Source organism: Cherax quadricarinatus, chromosome 56 (genome assembly GCF_038502225.1).
Source record: "Cherax quadricarinatus isolate ZL_2023a chromosome 56, ASM3850222v1, whole genome shotgun sequence".
NCBI lineage: Eukaryota > Metazoa > Arthropoda > Malacostraca > Decapoda > Parastacidae > Cherax > Cherax quadricarinatus.
The window spans coordinates 21,380,403-21,404,471 of NC_091347.1; the positions used below are offsets into that span (position 1 = coordinate 21,380,403).

General features: G+C 40.1%; 1 protein-coding gene across 4 annotated transcripts in view; it reads left to right on the forward strand.

Moving 5' to 3' along the window:
• The first annotated feature begins 11,468 nt into the window (after positions 1-11,468).
• The window catches only part of LOC128700819 (acyl-CoA:lysophosphatidylglycerol acyltransferase 1), a 29,552-nt gene continuing 16,951 nt past the window's right edge, over positions 11,469-24,069 (forward strand). Inside the window, exons 1-4 of one of the 4 annotated variants that reach the window (XM_070097179.1) lie at positions 11,469-11,721; positions 15,669-15,736; positions 18,162-18,324; positions 22,401-22,626. In XM_070097179.1, the coding sequence (XP_069953280.1) occupies positions 18,284-18,324; positions 22,401-22,626 (267 nt within the window). In that variant the 5' untranslated portion in view covers positions 11,469-11,721; positions 15,669-15,736; positions 18,162-18,283. The remainder of the gene's footprint in view (positions 11,722-15,668; positions 15,737-18,161; positions 18,325-22,400; positions 22,627-24,069) is intronic. The other 3 variants (XM_070097176.1, XM_070097177.1, XM_070097178.1) reach the window with 3 other exon arrangements.

Consider the following 24,069-nt stretch of genomic DNA (forward strand, 5'->3'; position numbering starts at 1 on the left):
AATTTACGTGATAAGAGCATTTTTCCATGAATACACCTTTAAGGTAATAATAACAATAGCATTTACCATCGCTTATTATCGCAGTGCTCCTAAATCTTTGTAGTGATATACCAGGGGACTTTTCACATTCAACTCACTGAATTGTAATGGGTCATCTGTATGACAAAAACCCGTGACAGGAAACACTTGTCCCGTTTCCTGACAAAGCAACAGCACACATTAAATCATTAATGCTATACACATGCATGACTTTCTCAGTCTTTGCAAGTGTTCTTTGACAACGAGTTACCATGTGTTGTTGAACCGGCAGTGCTGAAGAGGAAAACAAGTCTTAAGAATAATATTATTGATGGAATACAATACTTGGTTCCCGGTACGGCTGGAAACATTAGGACATTAATAAGACACCTGCTGTCCCTGTTCACCTAGTGGTGAAATACGTAGGTACCTGGGTGTTAGTCGACTGGTGTGGGTCGCAGCCTAAAGACAAAATTGACCTAATTTGCCCGAAATGCTCTGCATAACAATGGACTTTCTATACAGTAGTATGTCATTGATGTCAGCTAGGACTGTATACCTTATATATGTAGATTATTTATTATTATTAAAGATTCGCCGGTATTCTCCCGGCCCGGGCCTTTTCCAAGTGGTGGCCCGGCCTTGGCTCCCTCTTTAGGGAGTGTCTGAGACCTAAGTCTCCCATGGGAGGAGGCACAAGTACCTCCTCATCTTTGGGACCAACTGTCCCCAGGCCTAGCCACAAGCTAGGCCTCTCTGGTCTGCCATCCCCGCCCCAAGGGGGCAAATGGGAATGACAGTCTTATGAGCTAAAGGCTCGGACTCAGGCACCTACCCTACCCTAGAAGGGTTAGGCATGGTGTCGATGATATATGTAGAAATAAAGATATTATTATTATTATTATTATTATTATTATTATTATTATTATTATTATTATTATTATTATTATTATTATTATTATTATTATTATTATTATTATTATTATCATTATGATTATTATTATTATTATTAATTATTTTTATTATTAATTATTATTATTATTATTACCAATAAGTTGATAAATTAGACACAGTCGAAATACAAGTGACAACTAGAAGCAGTAATAGTAGTTTTTGATATTATGAATCCGTCACCCTTCGGTAGGCGGTGGTCAGTCCCTAAAGCTCAAAGCATAGGCAAGCGACCAGATCTTAGAGACTAGAGGTGAGATGAAGCAGTTGGAGTTGATATTAATGGAAATAAAAAGGACCGCAATGGAAATAAGTCACTCTGTCTGACTTTTTTGGGTTATCCCAGGTTCTCTACACATATGCTGCTATGTATGATAATTCTATGTAACTGTATTTGTGTATATCTGAATAAACTTACTTATCACAGGAGGGCGTGGGTCACGCTCACCTGAAACATTTTGGGACCTCAGTTCCCACACTGAGGGACTGGGAATTGCTTCCCGGCACGGGTGAAACGTTGGGCATGTTTCCTTACAACTGCTGCCGCTTTTCACCTAGTAGTTATTAAGTACCGGTACGGGTGGCATCCTGAGGAAACAAGATTAGTATAGGTTGCAAACAATACAGTGCATAACTATGGATTTTCTATATGGTATGCCAGTGATAGGTTAGGTAAGGTTTGTCAGGAAACAGGACAAGTGTTTCCTGACGCTGGTCTTAGTTATATGATTACCCATAGCTGGAGCTTTTGGTCATCTGACCAAGGCCTTCCACTGGCTTACCCGTCCACCCCTTTAAATATTAGGATTTATATTAATTATATATTTATTATTATTATTAAAGATTAGCCGGTATTCTCCCGGCCCGGGCCTTTTCCAAGTGGTGGCCCGGCCTTGGCTCCCTCTTTAGGGAGTGTCTGAGACCTAAGTCTCCCATGGGAGGAGGCACAAGTACCTCCTCATCTTTGGGACCAACTGTCCCCAGGCCTAGCCACAAGCTAGGCCTCTCTGGTCTGCCATCCCCGCCACAAGGGGGCAAATGGGAATGACAGTCTTATGAGCTAAAGGCTCGGGCTCAGGCACCTACCCTACCCTAGAAGGGTTAGGCATGGTGTCGATGCCTCACCCGAATTATTATTATTATTATTAAAGATTAGCCGGTATTCTCCCGGCCCGGGCCTTTTCCAAGTGGTGGCCCGGCCTTGGCTCCCTCTTTAGGGAGTGTCTGAGACCTAAGTCTCCCATGGGAGGAGGCACAAGTACCTCCTCATCTTTGGGACCAACTGTCCCCAGGCCTAGCCACAAGCTAGGCCTCTCTGGTCTGCCATCCCCGCCCCAAGGGGGCTAACGGGAATGACAGTCTTATGAGCTAAAGGCTCGGGCTCAGGTACCTACCCTACCCTAGAAGGGTTAGGCATGGTATCGATCCTACCCTAGAATTTATTATTATTATTAAAGATTAGCCGGTATTCTCCCGGCCCGGGCCTTTTCCAAGTGGTGGCCCGGCCTTGGCTCCCTCTTTAGGGAGTGTCTGAGACTTAAGTCTCCCATGGGAGGAGGCACAAGTACCTCCTCATCGTCGGGACCAACTGTCCCCAGGCCTAGTCACAAGCTAGGCCTCTCTGTTCTGTCATCCCCACCCCAAGGGGGCTAATCGGAATGACAGTCTTGTGAGCTGTAAGCTCGGGCTCAGGCACCTACCCTACCCTAGAAGGGTTAGGCATGGTATCGATCCCTACCCTAGAAGGGTTAGGCATGGTGGCCCGGTGGCCTGGTGGCTAAAGCTCCCGCTTCACACACGGAGGGCCCGGGTTCGATTCCCGGCGGGTGGAAACATTTCGACACGTTTCCTTACACCTGTTGTCCTGTTCACCTAGCAGCAAATAGGTACCTGGGTGTTAGTCGACTGGTGTGGGTCGCATCCTGGGGGACAAGATTAAGGACCCCAATGGAAATAAGTTAGACAGTCCTCGATGACGCACTGACTTTCTTGGGTTATCCTGGGTGGCTAACCCTCCGGGGTTAAAAATCCGAACGAAATCTTATCTCTTATCTTATCTTATGCCAATAATGTCAACTAGGTCTGTATTATTATTATTATTATTATTATTATTATTATTATTATCATATGATTTATTTAGAGTTGTTTCCCAATAAAATTTATTGCTTATTTTCTATAAAAGCTTTACAAGAGAAAACGTCACTGTGTTTTGCACATACTATCCTATATTAAGTCAAGCACAGGTTAACGCGCCGAATTTAGAATAATTTAACACAAGGAACGATAAGTTAAGCTTTATTCAGAAAGTTTGCAAAAGATTTTACATACAAGAGCATAGCTTTTTATCTAGTTCTGAGAACACAAATATTATGGACATGCATATATGTAGCTCATTACGTACATTTGACTTGCTATGTCACTACACTGACCGTCTCCCAGCGACGGGTGTCACAGGATATACTCTGTGTACCGAGAAGTGTATTTCTTTCAATTTATATATCCAATATGGGGAATAAAGTATTCTTGTTTGGTGGTGAACATGTTATGGGTGGCATTAATGACCCTGAATGTAATCCATAGGTTTTGCTCTGATTTTTAACACCGTCATCAAGGGACTGTCTGTCATATTTCCATCATGGTTCCTTCAATCTTGTTCCCCAGGATGCGACCCACACCAGTCAACTGACACCCAGGTACTTACTTTCTAGGTGAACAGTGACAACAGGTGTAAGGAAACATGCCCAATGTTTCCACCCTTGCCGTGGATCGATAATGAGGGCAAATTCCTAGGCCTATACCTTGACAACAACCTGAATTTCAGCACCCATATCCAACACATAACCAAAAAAGTATCCAAAACGGTTGGGATCCTCTCCAAGATACGATACTACGTGCCGCAAAATGCCCTTCTCACACTGTACCACTCACTTATTTATCCATACCTCACCTATGCTATTTGTGCTTGGGGATCAACTGCAGCAACACACCTAAAGCCAATAATAACCCAACAAAAAGCTGCAGTAAGAATAATCACTAAATCCCATCCCTGGCAACACCCCCCCCCCCACTCTTCATAGATCTAAACTTACTCCCTGTTCAGTACATCCACACTTACTACTGTGCAATCTACATCTACAGAACCTTAAACTCCAATATCAACCTTGACCTAAAACGCTTTCTTGATAGTTGTGACAGAACCCACAGGCATAACACCAGACACAAACATCTCTACGACATTCCCCGTGTCCGACTAGACCTTTACAAAAATTCAGTGTATGTCAAAGGCCCTAAAATCTGGAACACCCTACCTGAGAACTCTAGAACTGCAGACACATTCATCACCTTCAAAACTACCATTAGAAAACATCTTATCTCCCTGATACACCCCATCAACTAACTACACGAATACCACCTGGTGGTTCACACTTACACTCACTCACCCATTTGACCATAAACAGAAATATTAATCTCAATCTTAAAATAATGAATCCTATGATACTCCAATACTGAAACTATGTACTGTGCCAAAACAAAAGCATTCGCATTGCTAAACTCACAAACTAGTATTTAGTCACTTAGCCATAATACCAACTTACCTCATAATTTGTAATATTTTAAAATAAAGAATTAAACTAAATCTGCCCGAAATGCCTAGCCATGCTAGGCGTTCTAGTGGTACACTCTGTAATCATTATTTAACTACATGTAAACCACACAACAACCAAATTCTGTAAATTCAACATTGTAATCTTTATAGAGAATAAACTTTGAATTTGAATTTGATTATTATTATTATAATCAAGGGGGAAGCGCTAAACCCGGAGGATTATACAGCGCCTGGGGGGGGATGTGGAAGGCATTCAGGCTTAATTCGGGGAACTGGAGCACAGATCCAATTCCCTAAATCAAGAGCCCCTCACCAACATCAAGGAACCTTCCTTGAGGGGAATTTGAATTTGAACTACGGACACTGTGTGTGAGGTGGGAGTGTTACCTACCAGGCCACAGGACCAACATTAGGGTAGTCCATGTAAGGTAGGATTTTCTTCTATGTCATCCTACCTCGGTGGGAGACGATCTATGTGTTTTAAAATTTTGGATATTGCTATAAAGTCATTATGACTTATTTCCACTGGAATCTATAAGAAGTATACTTTATTCTGATTGTTAACCCTGGAGGATTAGCAACCTAGAATAACCCAAGTAAGTTGATTTAATTACAGTTACACAAGTTTTGGGTGACTACATTTGTCTTGCATAGTAATGTGTGTGTAAATTACCTAGGATAACTCAAAAAAGAAACTCAATGCTTTTTTTTTTCATTTGAGTCCAAGGCAGCCAAACATTGTCTTTTCTTCTAGTGGAGTCCTCATATATAGCATCCCCAGGTGACTAGCTCCTATGATACCTGTTTACTGTTAGGTACACAGGGGCAGCAGGTGTTAGGACACCTCTCAATATATATCGATGCTTGCCCTGGATTCAACCCCGGTCCTTTCGGTTGTGAGCCGAGCACTTTGCCACATGAGCTACGAATTGCCTTTAAGATAACCTGTATTCAAGAAATCTACAAATGAATTTACAGACATTATATAAATATTTACAAAGATCCCCCTGTGAAATGAATCATTACAGTTGTACAGTGGAGGTAAATTATGAACTTTAACTTAGAATACAAGTATGGAATATTTTTATTACGTTTTATTTAGGGCCTTCATATAATTTTTAACATTTACAATTGTTTTATATAGTAATGTATGCAGATTTTTAACAGTAGACTGTGCAGCACCCGTTGAAGCCTAGCATAATACTTGTAGTTTTATTGATGCCGTGGTCGCACATTTTATTATTTTAATTGGGGGAAGCGTTAAACCTGTAGGGATCATATAGCGGCTGCGAAAGGGAGTGATTCAGGTCCGGATAAGTCCAGTTCCTTGAATCAATAGCCACTCACCGACATCAAGGCATATTTCTTTTTGAGGGACCTTAACCACATAGCAATCTCTTCCGCAATTTAGGTATGTTGTTGGCTCCCTTCACCAACCCAGCCTGGTTGATCAGACCCTGATCCACCACGAGGCCTGGTCTCAGACCGAGCCGCAGGGGCGTTGACCCCCGAAACCCTCTCCAGGTATACTCTAGGTATACCCACTGCATTAACTGTAATGGTTGTTTTGCCGAGTGAAGGCTCACTGAACCCTTCCAGGGAGGTTCCCTGATGCCAGTGAGGGGCTCTTCATCCAAGAAATTGGAACTGATCTTACTTTCCTTGGATCGAGCCTGATCGCCTGCCATTCCCCCTGGCGGTGTATGAAACCTAAGGGTTTAGCACTCCCCTCATAAATGCAGTGATAAAGCTATATTGAAACCGGAGCATGCACGGACACGTGAGCTTCGTTCATCAAACTGAACTGTTTGTTAAGTAAGTTTATTCACGTACATTTAAATACAGTTACATAAATTATCATACATAGCAGCATATGTGTAGCTTACTCAAGATAACCCAAACAAGTCAAAGTGACTGATTTCCATTTGGAGTCCATGATTTCCACTGGGTCCTTTATTTTCATTGGGGTCCTTGATTTCCATTGGGGTCCTTGAGTAGTAGTAGTAATAGTATTTATTATAATATCACTATTTGTAATAACTGTAGTAGTATGATGCCTCAAATACTCACCATCGGTGAGATGAGTGACCTGCAGCATGGCGGACAGTCACCCTGTGACCAGGTGAATATATTAGTGAAGTCATGGTTCATCCAGGTCTCTATTAAGATAATGAAAGGAAACTTAGCACTCAGTAATTCGAACAGTGTCATGATGTGTTTGTTAGGGAACTTGTTTCATGAGTTAAGATATTTAGAAGATTGATTTTTAATAAGGCAGCTCTTAGCAGCGTTTGTTATATAGTACTTTGCAAGCAGTTCCTATTGTACCTTCTTTTATTGTAACTGATTTTCACACAGTTGAATTACTTAACAATTTTAACTTTTAATGTTTAATGATAATATATTACAAGGGTCCCAATAGAAATAAGCAAGTAAGACACTTTGATTTTTGGGGGTTATCCTGGGTAATTTACGCTATGTATAATAATTGTACTTATGTGTACCTGTACCTGGAGTTTACCTGGAGAGAGTTCCGGGGGTCAACGCCCCCGCGGCCCGGTCTGTGACCAGGCCTCCTGGTGGATCAGAGCCTGATCAACCAGGCTGTTGCTGCTGGCTGCACGCAAACCAACGTACGAGCCACAGCCCGGCTGATCCGGAACTGACTTTAGGTGCTTGTCCAGTGCCAGCTTGAAGACTGCCAGGGGTCTGTTGGTAATCCCCCTTATGTGTGCTGGGAGGCAGTTGAACAGTCTCGGGCCCCTGACACTTATTGTATGGTCTCTTAACGTGCTAGTGACACCCCTGCTTTTCATTGGGGGGATGGTGCATCGTCTGCCAAGTCTTTTGCTTTCGTAGTGAGTGATTTTCGTGTGCAAGTTCGGTACTAGTCCCTCTAGGATTTTCCAGGTGTATATAATCATGTATCTCTCCCTCCTGCGTTCCAGGGAATACACTTACTTCCTAAACTTACTTCCTTACTAAACTTACTTCCTTACTTACTTGTTTACTTACTTGAGTGCATAAAAATACTATTAAATTAATCTCAACTAACTTTGCAAGTAAGGTCACGAGGCCGTTCACTACTGTACTCACCTAATTGTGGTTGCAGGGGTCGAGACTCATCTCCTGGCCCCGCCTCTTCACTGATTTATTTATTTTTTTTATTTATTTATTTATAATTTGAGCACACTTACAGAGGTACAAAAAAATACAGATAAGAGCAGCATGCCAAAGCCACTTATACTATGCATAGCATTACGGGCTGGCTTAAAATTAACTTAAGATTAACTAAGCAATGATGAAATCAGTGAAAAACATTAATGTAAACTGATTACTATAAAGCACAAGTGAGTATTACAAAAACAGGTCATATGGTTGCATGCATTGTTGTAAATTCAGTAGAATGGAGTATTCTGTTAGGTAGTGTATTTAAAAAATAATAAAGTTAGATTGGGTTTTAGGTTTAACATTTATGTGATATAATTGTGAGAAACATTTAAGATATACAATTTATAAGGTTCAGTTATTCAGTATTTATTTGGTTTTGGGTGAGTAAGTGATCTTTGAGAAGAGACTTGAATTTATAAACAGGTAGTGTTTCTTTTATATTTACAGGTAATGAATTCCAGATTTTAGGGCCTTTTATGTGCATTGAGTTTTTGCATAGCGTGAGATGGACACGAGGAATATCAAAGAGTGATCTGTGCCTTGTGTTATGGTCATGTGTTCTGTTGAGGTTGGCAAGGAGATGTTTGAGGGGAGGGTTAATATCAGAGTTGAGTGTTCTATGTATGTAATAGGTGCAGTAATAAGTATGGATGCTTTGTATGGTGAGTAGGTTGAGTGTATTGAATATTGGTGGAGTGTGCTGCCTGTAGTGAGAATTTGTTATCATTCTAACTGCAGCCTTTTGTTGGGTAATTAGTGGTCTGAGATGGTTACTTGTTGTTGAGCCCCATGCACAAATTCCATAGGTGAGATAGGGGTAAATAAGAGAGTGATATAGGGCCAGGAGGGCTGACTGTGGAGCATAGTACCGTATCTTCGATAGTATGCCTACAGTCTTGGAAATTTTCTTAGAAATTTGTTGTATATGTGTATGAAATTTGAGTCTATTATCAAGGTGGATTCCTAAGAATTTTCCCTCTGTTAGCTTTGTGATAGGTGATCCGTTTATCATTATGTTAAGAGGGACATCTGTAGCTCTGTTACCAAACTGAATGAAGTAGGTTTTGTCAATGTTTAGTGTAAGTTTGTTAGTACTCATCCAGGTAGATATTTTCTGTAATTCGGTATTTACAGTATTGGCTAGCGTGACTGGGCTCGGGTGGGAGAAGACGTATGTTGTGTCATCAGCAAATAGTGTGGGTTTGAGTAATTGAGAAGCATTTGGTAGGTCATTTATGTATAGGAGAAAGAGAAGAGGGCCAAGGACACTTCCCTGTGGGACACCAACTGTAATTGGTTGTGCAGAAGAGTTTGCCCCATTTGCGTACACATATTGGCTTCTGTTGCTGAGGTATGACTTGAGGTAGTTGAGGGAGTGCCCTCTTATACCATAGTGTGACAATTTTACGTGGAGCAAGTCATGGTCAACTGTATCAAAAGCTTTACGTAAGTCAATGAAGATCCCCAGTGGGACTTCTTTTTTCTCTATTGCAGTGTATATATGTTCTAGCATGTGTATAATAGCATCATTAGTATTTTTATTAGGCCTGAATCCAAATTGGCAGGGGTTGAGTATGTTTTGGGAGATAAGGTAGGAGTAGATTCGTTTATGAATTAATTTTTCGAAGATTTTTGAGAGAGGGTGTAAGTTGGATATTGGCCTATAGTTATTCAACTCTGTTTGGTCTCCTCCTTTGTGGATCGGGGTGACCCTTGCTATTTTGAGTACTGTAGGGAAGGTGGAGGATTCAATGGATTTGTTAAAGAGTGTTGCAATGATTGGTGATAGCACTTGTGACACTTTTTTGTATATAAAGGGTGGTAAGGTATTTAAATCTCCTGCCTTGTTTTTTAGTGCGTTGATAATAAGGGAGACTTCGTATGGGTTAGTCGGAGCTAGGAACAGTGTGTTCGGGTAGTTGCCGGTGAGGTAGTCATTTGGTGGGGTATCTGAGCTTGGGATTTTATTGGCAAGGTTTTGTCCTATAGTGGAGAAGAAATCATTGAGTCTGTTTGCTGTTTCTGTTGGTGGGAGTTGGGGTTCATCTGATTTTGCTAATTTTATTTCGCTATTTCGTGATATCTTTTTTGTTCCCAGAATTTCTGATAGGGTTTTCCAGGTCTTTTTTATATCACCTCGTAAGTTGGATAATCTGTTCTCATAATACAATTTTTTTGCCCTTCTTATCAGGCTGGTTAGGATTGACGAGTAACGTTTTGTTTGGTCTCTGGTTATGTGACCCATTCTGTACTGTTTTTCATATTGGTGTTTTGTATTTATGGATTTGAGAATGCTGGGTGTTAGCCAGGGACTGTTCAGTCTCTTAGCTGTCATCTGCTTAGTTTTTTTAGGGCAGTGCTTGTTATAGAGGTATTGAGTCTTTTTTAGAAAATTATTAATACATTCGTCAATATCTGTATTGATTTCTAGCTCAGTGTGCCAGTCAATGTTTGCTACTGCTGTTGTGAAGTTATTAATGGCTGCCTCATTGTGAAGTCTGAAGGTGACTTTAGTAGTGTCTTGGGGTAATTTACCAAGAGTTGTTATGAGGAAAGTAGGGTAGTGGTCTGTGGTATTATCTGTAATTATGCCTGATTTTAAAGGGGATATGGTGTTGGTCCAGATGTGGTCAAGTAGGGAAACACTAGTCTCTGTAACTCTTGTAGGTTTTGTTACTGTTGGTAGCAACATACAGTTACTCATTGTGTTTGTGAATTCAGTAACGTGTGGGTCCTGGTCTTGCAGGAGATTTATATTGAAGTCACCTGAGAGTAGTAAGTGATCTTTGTTCATGCGTGCATCAGTTATCATACTTCCTAGGTTTTGACTAAATTGGCTAATGTTTGACTGTGGAACTCTGTAGATGTTTATCAATGTGAGAGGTTTTTGTAGGTATTTGGATTTGAATTTGGCTATTATATATTCCCCATGTTCATCTCTTGTGCAAGTATTAGTGATACATTCTAGTTGGTCTGAGTAGTATATGGCTGTGCCACCCCCTTGTTGGTCTGGCCTACAGTTGTGTATGGCTGTGTAACCAGGAATGGCATAGACATCTGTACTATCAGGCTTTAGCCAGGTTTCAGTTAGTGTAATGATGGACATATTGGCTACTAGGTCTCTCTCTCTCTGCTTCCTGAGCTTTGTCATACCTTGTCTTAAAGCTATGTATGGTTCCTGCCTCCACTACATCACTTGCTAGGCTATTCCACTTCCTGACGACTCTGTGACTGAAGAAGTACTTCCTAACATCCCTGTGACTCATCTGAGTCTTCAGCTTCCAATTGTGACCCCTTGTTTCTGTGTCCCCTCTCTGGAACATCCTGTCTCTGTCCACCTTATCTATTCCACGCAGTATTTTGTATATCGTTATGAAGTCTCCCCTAACCCTCCTGTCCTTCAGTGTCGTCAGTCCGATTTCCCTCAATCTTTCTTCGTAGGTCATTCCCCTGAGCTCTGGAACCAGCCTTGTTGCAAACCTTTATACTTTCTCTAACTTCTTGACGTGCTTATGTACAATATACTGTGTGTGCCTGTAGTATCTATATTCCCTCAGTACCACTGTACAAATTTATACCATTGCTTGTAAAATTACCTGTAAATTTGGGTAATATGCATTAGAGTACCTAAACACCTTTTCTTAATATTATTTAAATCTCCCGCTGGTGGCTCGCGTTGACTCAGTAACCTGTAAATAATTTATCACCATAATGTCAAACCTAAGGTAATGCTGGTTGGAAGAATAAAAGAAAACCTCCCCGAGATCGAGACAACGAAGCTAGAGACTGAGGTAGAGATGATAAAGAGGATAAATAAGAGATAAATGGAGAGGAGATATCTATCAGATGCTGTGTGAGCTGAAAACATTGAGGTGATGTTTACACTGCTGGCACCCACTGCCTCCACGCTCATTTATGGCTATTATCTCCCCTTTATCTCTCTCCCTGCTTCTCCCCGTTGTGTCTAAGGTCAGGTAAGACTCTAAGCTTCAGTCTCTGCTAGAGATAGTGGCTTGTGTTGAGGGGAAGAGGGATATAATGGGTAGTAATCCCCCGGAGTGGTGGCTCAGTCTTGCATTACACACTTCTAACATTGACCATAATATTGATACACTGCCTCGCAGCTCATTTAATTTAATATTATAGCTTTGTTTCTCGGTATAGCTGTTAATCTGAGCTATAGGGACGTCATATAAGCCTCTTATTTCCCTGTGGTCTTTTTTTTTCCCCATAGGACTTTTATGTATTCGGCCCCTCGAGGGAGGTGCCGGCGAGGGGCTCTTGATCCAAGGAGCTGGCACCTATCCTCCTTATATGGAACCTAAATGCCCTTCCAGTAGCCAGGCACTGTGCAACCCGTACGGGTTTAGCACTTCCAGAAATGCACATGCATGCTAGTGGCTTTTGTGCTTAACATTATTATATTACACGTAAACTACATTTTTTTTAATACTGTACAAGTAAATAAAAGGTTTGTTTATTATCTGTTTCCCATGACTTCAAATACATTCGTACTCTGGCGACTTACACATATTGAATCACTCGGAATGTGTGGACCAGCAGGCTGCCAGCAGCAACAGCCTGGTTGACTGAGTTAGCCTGGCCTAGGAACAGCCTGCTGGAGTTGGAAAACTTGAAATCTGTCAAAGGTACATCAAAGGTATAAAGGTTCCTGCACAATAAGATATTTCTTACACATCATTTGAGGTGTTCCACCCACTATGGAACAGTATATGTACATACAAATGTTACAAATGTACATACATGCATGTATGAGTGTGTGTGTTCATGTGGTTGTGTATGTGTGTGTGTGTAATTTATTTATTTTTTATTTTCTGGAGAGTTAGTAACCCAGTATAACCCAGTAAAGTTAGAGATAAGATTTTGTTTGTATTTTTAACCCCGGAGGGTTAGCCACCCAGGATGACCCAAGAAAGTCAGTGCATCATTGAGGACTGTCTGTCTTATTTCCATTATGGTCCTTAATCTTGTCCTCCAGGATGTGACCCACATCAGTTAGCGAACACCCAGGTACCTACTTGCTTGCTAGGTGAACAGGACAATAGGTGTAAGGAAACACGCCCAATGTTTCCACCCTTTCCGGGGATCGAACCACGGACACTCAGTGTCGGAGGTGAATGTGTTGCCTACCACATCCCTTGGGGCCCTCTAGTTCTTTTTCCCAGGACACAACCCACACCCTTTGGCTAATTCTCAGTTAGGTATTTACTGCAAGGTGAACAAGGGCAGCAGGTGTAAGGAAGCATGCCTTACTCTTCAGCCCATACTGGGGACCGAACCCTGGCCCCTCTGTGCGAGCTGAGGTGGCTACTAACTGAGCTAGTCAACAAGAGTTAAAAAGTGACATGTTGTAATAGCAAGGTACTGTATGACCTATACAGGATTAGTGCCTCCCCATGAATATATTAAAAACGTTACAGTGATAATAAAGATATATTAACATTACTTGCAATTATGATTTAACATAGGATATCGCCAATAATAAAAAAAAAAACTTATTTTTTATTTTATTAAGTATTTTATTTGGGCCTACTATTTACTAAGGTATTACAACAGTTATGTACTGGTAACCATTACAAGTTCAGCTTACTGCAAATTAAATATATGGTACTGCAGCAAAGAATTCAAGTATGGCTAATTCAGATTTACAAGGCATATTGGAAAGCACCTATCTGTCACTAGAGTTGTAGATACGTGGCACTAACTGGCAAGGACCGTAAAGATTGGTAAATACTTATTTACTTTTAAAAGCAGGTTACAAATGTGTGTAAATGTGAGTGGTATCAGTGTGTGAGTTGGACCTACTGCACATGGTCCACAAGGCCCGGAACAGTGTACCTCTTGTTTTTAGGTTCCTATATTCTAACAGCACTACTTCGTAAGATAGCTAATATCCAGAGCATGTGTTTGGTAATAAAGATTTCATTTTATCTTGCAAGTCACAGGAGTTGCCAATAAAAAAATTAGTTATTAAAGACCAATACAAACTCTAAATATAGATTACATTAGCTCAGCTGCTGCTGCTGCCACTGCTGCTGCTCTTGTAATACAGAGTCCTCTCTTATGGTTCCATCCTTATTGCAGACACTCTGTCTTCAATCTCTTACAGCACTGGTTGCTCTCTCTGCCTCCCTTTTTTTTTTTTTTTTTTTTTTTTTTTTTTTTTTTTTTTTTTTATAGCTATCTCTTTCACCTCTGTCATGTGGCACTGTATGATCCTGACAAATTTTGCATTGATTGTCATTAATACAGTATATAATAAAGCACTTCAGGTATTTAAGTGCAGGGAAAAAGGGGAAAGTTCAGGTTCTTTAATGCTGTTTACTCATGTGTATTAGAAGCAGTTGACTGCTCACCCTGCCATGATGCCTGTAGCTTTGATCTATATAGAATTAATGTAACCTCACTAGTAAAAGATGCATTTATGAAAAAAAACGTACTTTATTGTTGATGGGAATATCAGATATGCCCACCAATGACCTGTAAATGTAGATTGGACATGACTGAGTAGAGTACTCTGCTGATTAAGTAAGAGATTACTTAATCAGGTAGTGGAATACAGCATCAATGAACAGGCTATCAAATTAAAATTACTAAATATTTTAACGGTGTTTTGTTTTTCACACCATTTTATCTATACTAATGATAACAGTTTGTTTAATATTGATAATAAATAAGTCAAGTGCAGTGTAATCCATAGTTCACTAAATAGAGTATAAATGTGTATTCTTAATGAAGGGGAATGGTTATATAATCCATGATGTGTAATGATCCAGGAATGTGCTTATTGTTAGCCAGTGCCATCCACTGACCTATCCATGTCCAGTGCATGTCACTGTTTTAAGAGAGTTCAGGTTAGTCTATTCTCACAGTATTACTTCTTTTGGGTCACTTTGCCTTGGTGGGAAACAGCTGTTGTGTTAATAAAGAAAAGTTTTACTTTCTTTTTACCTGCAAACTTTATTTGGTCAGTGTGTGAAGTGTAATTAGTTTGGGTTTTACAGTGAAATATTCTCAGAGGCTTGACCTAGTGTTAATGATACAGATACAGTATCTGCTCTTTGCTCTCTCTGATATTCATTTGATTAAATAACTGGATGATGAAGATAGTTCTTCATTAATGAAGCAGTGACACACGTTTCATGGCTTGTACTTTACCCTAGTGCTTATCTTCCAGGAGTTAAGGGTGATCTGTTATCTACATTGAGTCAGCTATCATCAGTCTCATGATAAGAGTAAGCAATATATACATATATATACACCATTCCTTTTGACAAGTACATGATGACTAATACCCAGCTTACTCTGTTTGGTCATACATTATATAATAGTGAAGTCTTGTATATAAAAAATTTAACACTGTTGTGTTAAATCCAGTATCTTGAAAAGGAATATTTCTATATTATTGCAATTATATTCTGAGGGTATTAAATTGAACAATAATTTTTGGGGATTGCTAAATAGATAGTCAGATCATTTATTTGGCCCCTTGTGCTTGACTAGTAGTAGTTTGTGTGTGATACTATCTCTTTGATAATTATAATAATACAGTATAAAAATTATGTAATACATGTGTTTTATCATGATAAAAAACTTTATCATCTGTGTACTACAAACACACACACTTTTCTTGGAAAAGTTGTATTTTCAATGAGATCAGATGTGGATTTGGGGTTACGACTTTCCCTTGACACACTTATTGGGACCATGCAAGGTTGGCTTTGTAGTAACATGTACAAATTTGGACCATATATTGTGGGTGCAAATTCCACCATCCCTCCTTTATAACCATCTTGTATATTTTGTGATCTTACCAGTTTCCTGTTGTCCTTTGACGTGCTTTTATCTTTCCGGTACAGCTGTTACGTGTAATAATAATTTTTTTTGTCTCTGTCAACAGTTCCCTTCAGTAACTTGATAATGGTCAAGGATGCATCGAAGAGTCGCCTGAAGTTTCATCTCTAATTTGTGAGTTAGTTTTGAATTGTTCCAGTCATGGAATTGTAACATTTATTCTTCTTAATATCTCATGGAAATAGAATTTGTGGTGCCTTCTGTGATTCTCTTTATTTGTTTGTATCTGTTGTAAATTATTTTACTACTACTTCCTGTGTTTCTATTATGCATTCTGTCTGACAGCCTCTGTACATAGTTTTTATAGTTCAGTATAGTGCTTGGCTTACAAGTGAAAGGATCCAGGTTCAAATCCTGAGTGAGACGAGACCTATGAGCAAGTCGCCTTAAAACCACTCTCCCTGTTCACTTAGCAGGAACAGTAGTTGATCAGGTGCTGTGTGTCACATGCTAGTTCTTTGACAAAAATAAAGCACATTTCTTGGCTTCCTTAGGAGAAAGTTCTTCAAAACTGAGAGAAAACTGAGCACTAGTTTTTCCATCAGGATGACTCAGGAAAAAATATAAGCACATTCAACATTATTCAGTAAATTTCAGCCAGTGAAATAGCAATCAAATGAATGATGGTGAATGTTTCCCTCTTTTTGTTGTTGTTGTCACCCTACCTCTGTGGGTGAGGACCGGTATGTTAAAAAATGGATACATATATCTTGTTTTAACTGTAGAGCAAAAGTTGTCTTGAACTGATTTGCTCAGCTAAGGAAATTTTTGGTGAATAGCAAAAATCGAACTAAAGCTAAAGGAATCTTACAAGAGTCAAGAAATGTGGGAAGAACTAAAAACCATAAATGAAATTGAAAGAAAACTAAAATATTTCTTTTCTTATGCCAAATCAAAGTTGAGAACAACATCCAGGATTAGGCACCTACTTAAATGAGATGGATTCTACACATATGACAGCAAGGAAATGAGTGAACTACTCAAGTTCCAGTATGACTCGATTTTTAGTGAGCCGCTAACCAGACTGAGAGTCAAAGATCTAAATGAATTTTTTATGAGAGAGACGCAGAATTTGGCAGACTCAAATCTATCTGATATTACCATGATGCCATATGACCTCGAAAAGGCGATGAATGACATGTCCATGCTCATTGTACTCATGATATGCCCATGCTCATTGTACTCCCTAGAGTGCTGGCGGGAGAGATACGTGATTATATAAATTTGGAAAATCCTTGAGGGATTAGTACCAAACTTGCACATGAAAATCAATCCCTATGAAAGCAAAAGACTCAGCAGACGATGCAACATCCCCCAGTGAAAATCAGGGGTGCCACAAGCACAATAAGAGACAACATAATAAGTGTCAGGGGTCCAAAACTGTTCAACTTCCTCCCAACATACATAAGGGGGATTACCAATAGACCTCTGGCTGTCTTCAAGAAGGCACTGGACAGGCACCTAAAGATAGTACCTGACCAACCGGGCTGTGGTTCGTACGTCGGGTTGCGTGTGGCCAGCAGTAGCAGCCTGGTTGATCAGGTCCTGATCCACCATGAGGCCTGGTCACAGACTGGGCCACAGGGGCGTTTATCTCCGAAACCCTCTCCAGGTATTTAACAAATCTAAGCTTGATTGGGGAATTAGTTTTTTTTTTCTTTTAAGATTTCTTAAAGCCAGCACTAACCCCAGGTCTCTCTTTATTTGCTTCTGTTAGATGTTTCCTTTTCACATAGTTTTCCTTGGTCTGATACCTATTTTCATTACTTGGCACTTGCCATGGTCAAATTATAGTAACTATAATATGATTGCAAACAAACCACAGTGTGGGTGGGGTTAGAACCTATGGTAAGTGGGTCGTAAAACTCTAGCCCAGTACATAAGCCACTGGGTCAGCTAGCTACAATAAGATTCATCCAACTAGGTATATTTAAGTGTCACAGGGAGGTTAGCATGGGCCACCACTGTGACTACAAAAGCAGTCAAGTGGAGCCCATGCTAACCTCCCTATGGTGCATAAATATACCTAGTTGGATGAATCTTATTGTAGCCAGCTGGCCCAGTGGCCTGGAGTTTTACAAGTCACTATGGGTTCTAATCCCAACTGTACCGTGGTTTATAGTAACTACTTGTTCGAACATTGCTCTAACATGTATGAGCACACACACATACATGTGGGTGTATGACTACACAAGACTGGCAAGAGCGGGGGATAAGGAGACAGTGTAGTGTCATCCTATCCTTTATCTTGTTTTCAAAACTTTGTGAAATTAACTCATTGGTAACTCATTTATGGAATGTTTGTATGGGGATGCTATCAACAAATTATGTGATTATACTGTATACTTGTCAGTATGTGTTGAAATACTGAATGTGCTTTGCTGTTTAGCCACAGGTAGTTGAAATTTGCTTGATTTATACCTTTATATTTAAGCATGTTAAATAGTGAGTATATTAAAGATTTGAGCATCTTTTCTAGATATGGTTCAATCAGTCAGACCCATAATGTTTATCACTGGTATGTATTATCTCTTGTCAGATAATGAGGGTGTTAAAGGAACACTGAGATCACCTGAGACCACTGGCCAGTGAACCTTGACTGTCAAGCTCTGCCGCTGCTGCCTTGTACTGCATGTTTCCCACTGCCCTCTTGACCCCACCATGGAAAACAGTGCAGTTCACCGTGCGCATGATCCTGAGAGGTAAACACTGGTTGCCTGAGACAAATTTGAGAGTACACACACACATATATATACTATATATACGCCTACAATCCGAGTTATGACCGAGTTCGGTTCCGAGAAACCGGTCGTAAGTCGAAATGGTCGTAAGTCGAAATGGTCGTAAGTCGAACTTTACTACTGAATATCAACAAAACATTTTTGTAATGACTTTATTTTATTGTTTTATTTTGGTATTTCATGTTTTACTTTACTTTTTATGTTGTTAGTACAGTGGACCCCCGCTTTATGATCACCTCCCAATGCAACCAATTATGTAAGTGTATTTATGTAAGTGCATTTGTACGTGTATGTTTGGGGGTCTGAAATGGACTAATCTAATTCACAATATTCCATATGGGAACAAATTCGGTCAGTACTGGCACCTGAACATACTTCTGGAATGAAATAATATCGTAAACCGGGGGTCCACTGTACTGTATTTTATACTGTAAGGTTTAGGATAAACACTGTGTACAACACAAATAGTTGCTTATTTTCCAGAAATTTGGCATAAAAAACACGATCGTAAGTCGAGTGGTCGTAAGTCGAGCAGGTCGTAAGTCAGATGGTAGGTGAGAGAGTGCAAAAGGAGAGCAGATGATAGAGTGGGAGAGGCACTGTCAAGAAATTTTAATGAAAATAAGAAAAAATTTTGGAGTTAAACAAGTTAAGAAAGCCTAGGGAAAATATGGATTTGTCAGTTAAAAACAGAGTAGGGGAGTTACTAGATGGGGAGAGGGAGGTATTAGGTAGATGGCGAGAATATTTTGAGGAACTTTTAAATGTTGAGGAAGAAAGGGAGGCAGTAATTTCATGCACTGGCCAGGGAGGTATACCATCTTTTAGGAGTGAAGAAGAGCAGAATGTAAGTGTGGGGGAGGTACATGAGGCACTACGTAGAATGAAAGGGGGTAAAGCAGCTGGAACTGATGTGATCATGACAGAAATGTTAAAAGCAGGGGGGGATATAGTGTTGGAGTGGTTGGTACTTTTGTTTAATAAATGTATGAAAGAGGGGAAGGTACCTAGGGATTGGCGGAGAGCATGTATAGTCCCTTTATATAAAGGGAAAGGGGACAAAAGAGATTGTAAAAATTATAGAGGAATAATTTTACTCAGTATACCAGGAAAAGTGTATGGTAGGGTTATAATTGAAAGAATTAGAGGTAAGACAGAATGTAGGATTGCGGATGAGCAAGGAGGTTTCAGAGTGGGTAGGGGATGTGTAGATCAAGTGTTTACATTGAAGCATATATGTGAACAGTATTTAGATAAAGGTAGGGAAGTTTTTATTGCATTTATGGATCTAGAAAAGGCATATGATAGAGTGGATAGAGGAGCAATGTGGCAGATGTTGCAAGTATATGGAATAGGTGGTAAGTTACTAAATGCTGTAAAGAGTTTTTATGAGGATAGTGAGGCTCAGGTTAGGGTGTGTAGAAGAGAGGGAGACTACTTCCCGGTAAAAGTAGGTCTTAGACAGGGATGTGTAATGTCACCATGGTTGTTTAATATATTTATAGATGGGGTTGTAAAAGAAGTAAATGCTAGGGTGTTCGGGAGAGGGGTGGGATTAAATTATGGGGAATCAAATTCAAAATGGGAATTGACACAGTTACTTTTTGCTGATGATACTGTGCTTATGGGAGATTCTAAAGAAAAATTGCAAAGGTTAGTGGATGAGTTTGGGAATGTGTGTAAAGGTAGAAAGATGAAAGTGAACATAGAAAAGAGTAAGGTGATGAGGGTATCAAATGATTTAGATAAAGAAAACTTGGATATCAAATTGGGGAGGAGGAGTATGGAAGAAGTGAATGTTTTCAGATACTTGGGAGTTGACGTGTCGGCGGATGGATTTATGAGGGATAAGGTTAATCATAGAATTGATGAGGGAAAAAAGGTGAGTGGTGCGTTGAGGTATATGTGGAGTCAAAAAACGTTATCTATGGAGGCAAAGAAGGGAATGTATGAAAGTATAGTAGTACCAACACTCTTATATGGGTGTGAAGCTTGGGTGGTAAATGCAGCAGCGAGGAGACGGTTGGAGGCAGTGGAGATGTCCTGTCTAAGGGCAATGTGTGGTGTAAATATTATGCAGAAAATTCGGAGTGTGGAAATTAGGAAAAGGTGTGGAGTTAATAAAAGTATTAGTCAGAGGGCAGAAGAGGGGTTGTTGAGGTGGTTTGGTCATTTAGAGAGAATGGATCAAAGTAGAATGACATGGAAAGCATATAAATCTATAGGGGAAGGAAGGCGGGGTAGGGGTCATCCTCGAAAGGGTTGGAGAGAGGGGGTAAAGGAGGTTTTGTGGGCAAGGGGTTTGGACTTCCAGCAAGTGTGCGTGAGCGTGTTAGATAGGAGTGAATGGAGACGAATGGTACTTGGGACCTGACGATCTGTTGGAGTGTGAGCAGGGTAATATTTAGTGAAGGGATTCAGGGAAACTGGTTATTTTCATATAGTCGGACTTGAGTCCTGGAAATGGGAAGTACAATGCTTGCACTTTAAAGGAGGGGTTTGGGATATTGGCAGTTTGGAGTTATATGTTGTGTATCTTTATATGTATATGCTTCTAAACCATTGTATTCTGAGCACCTCTGCAAAAACAGTGATAATGTGCGAGTGTGGTGAAAGTGTTGAATGATGATGAAAGTATTTTCTTTTTGGGGATTTTCTTTCTTTTTTGGGTCACCCTGCCTCGGTGGGAGACTGCCAACTTGTTGAAAAAAAAAAAAAATATATATATATATATATATATATGTATATATATACACATACATACATACATACATACATACATACATACATACATACATACATACATACATACATACATACATACATACATACATACATACATACATACACACATGCACACACACACACACACACACACACACACACACACACACACACACACACACACACACACACACACACACACACACACACATACATACACACATACATACACACATACATACACACACATACATACATACATACATAGAGGCTCGAGCATCCAGCAGGCTCATGTGAGTATGTTAGATCGAAGTGAGGAGAGACAAGTGATTGTAAATGCTGGATATATGGTTGGAGTGTGAGTAGGGTAACATTTATGAAGAGATTCAGGAAAACTGGTAAACTTGACTTGAGTTCTGGAGGTGGGACAGACAGGGAAGGCACTTTCAAGAAATCTAGATATGTACAGTAAGTGAAAAACCTAAACTTTTGAATTATACTTAACCAGGAGTAATTCTTGTTATTCTTCCATGACCTAAGTTAGTGGTGAGAGCCAGTCCAGACATGTTAAACCATATAACTGAACATGAGTATGTTGCTTAAACAGGCTTACATGGTGTTTTCCATACCTTATATATTTTTAACACTAGTTGTCTCCCACCGAGGTAGGGTGACCCAAAAAAAGAAACACTTTCACCATCATTCACCCTATCATTGTCTTGCCAGAGGTACATAGGTACTACAGTTCAGATGCCCTTCCAAAACTGCAGATATCTCCACCCCTCCTTCAGAGCTCAGGCACTGTGGTTTTCACCTTCAGGACTCAAGTTGTACTATCTATTTATCTATCTTTTTTTTTTTTTAACAAGTCAGCTGTCACCCACCGAGGCAGGGTGACCCAGAAAAGAAAGAAAATCCCCAAAAAGAAAACACTTTCACCTCACTCTCTCACACGCGCGCACGCGCGCACACACACCGATAAAACAGGCCTAGTGTCTAATCGACATGTGCCTAGGACAAAATGGTAACTAACTGTGGCAAGATGAACTCTTCTCTCACAGCCATGCATGCCCTGGTTATTTATGAGAGACACTTCAGGTTAAATGTTTGATAATTGAATCTTGTGAATTGGGAATGCTCTAAATTAGGAAGCTTCAGTGTTCTGTACTTTGTCTTTAACTTTTAGATTAAGTTACATTCTCAGGCCCATAATTTCCATCAAAAATAAGGGTGTGTTTTAGATACTGATTCAGTTTCACATTGATATAAAATCCAGCATTTTGTCATTCATCAGAAATCTCTCCAATTTGCAGATTATATTTAGGATTGCGGGCAGCAGTTCGGTTCATAATATGGACATTAAACAACTTCTACTGTATCCCGGTCCATTTCTGTTGGCTACTGGTTCTTCAGCCTCTCAAATTGTTTTCTCCCGATACATATTGGCTTATCGAGAGCATTTTGTTTCGATGGCTGCTGTCTATGGTGGCCCTCTGGTCGTATAGTGCTGGATACCACGTTGTGGAGCTTGGTGATGACGTAAGTACCTTACAGATGCATGTTTATTTCACAATGATACATTGTTTATGCAGAAATGTTGACATTTGGGTTCATGTTAAAAGTCTATGATTATACAGAGCATTTTGGGCAAAGTTCAGCCTAGCTCTAGACTACAAGGGCATATCATTGTACATGATTGTAAGAAAAAATTTGTTGGGTGATAGTTTAGTAAGTTTATAGGTACTATTTTGTACTTTAGATGACATTATAGGTACTGTTTTGTACATTAAATGACATAGGTACTATGTTGTACATTAGATGACATTCAGTTCAAGAACTCAGGTTCAGTTCAGTTTAAGAACTCAAAAAATTAATTTGGGTTATAGTCTAGTAAGTTTATTTGTAAAATTTTTTACAATAGATGATATGTATGTTTTCTTTACACAATGTCTTGCAGGTTGTAGCACAACACTTGTACAACTGGGTCTTAGTAACATTCATTCTTACTCGAGAAACTCACAATTTCAGAAATCACTTAGAATTCAACAAAATATTTTTGAAGATTGAGACACTTATGCAGCATATGGGAATCTTTATTCAGGAAACGTTTCGCCACGCAGTGGCTTCATCAGTCCAATACAAAGAGGAAGGCGTAAGGAGAGGAGGAGAATGAGGTAATCAGTCCCTCAACCTGGAGTCGATGTGTTCAGTCCATCAATCTTGTAGAATGTACAGCATAGGGCCGTAGACGTGGCTTATATACTGTAGTGAGGTGACGTGAAGCAGTTGGAGGCGGGGTCATAGTGGTACCATCCACTAGTCGAAGTAGGTCTTCGTCCAAAGGTTGAACAAGTGTTGAAGAATTCTTTGTAACAAGATCCCATGATGCTGCTGTGTCTGACAGTTGTGATGAATGGTTTGAAAAACCGACATGTTGAAGATTGAGACACTTATGCAGCATATGGGAATCTTTATTCAGGAAACGTTTCGCCACGCAGTGGCTTCATCAGTCCAATACAAAGAGGAAGGCGTAAGGAGAGGAGGAGAATGAGGTAATCAGTCCCTCAACCTGGAGTCGATGTGTTCAGTCCATCAATCTTGTAGAATGTACAGCATAGGGCCGTAGACGTGGCTTATATACTGTAGTGAGGTGACGTGAAGCAGTTGGAGGCGGGGTCATAGTGGTACCATCCACTAGTCGAAGTAGGTCTTCGTCCAAAGGTTGAACAAGTGTTGAAGAATTCTTTGTAACAAGATCCCATGATGCTGCTGTGTCTGACAGTTGTGATGAATGGTTTGAAAAACCGACATGTTGAAGATTGAGACACTTATGCAGCATATGGGAATCTTTATTCAGGAAACGTTTCGCCACGCAGTGGCTTCATCAGTCCAATACAAAGAGGAAGGCGTAAGGAGAGGAGGAGAATGAGGTAATCAGTCCCTCAACCTGGAGTCGATGTGTTCAGTCCATCAATCTTGTAG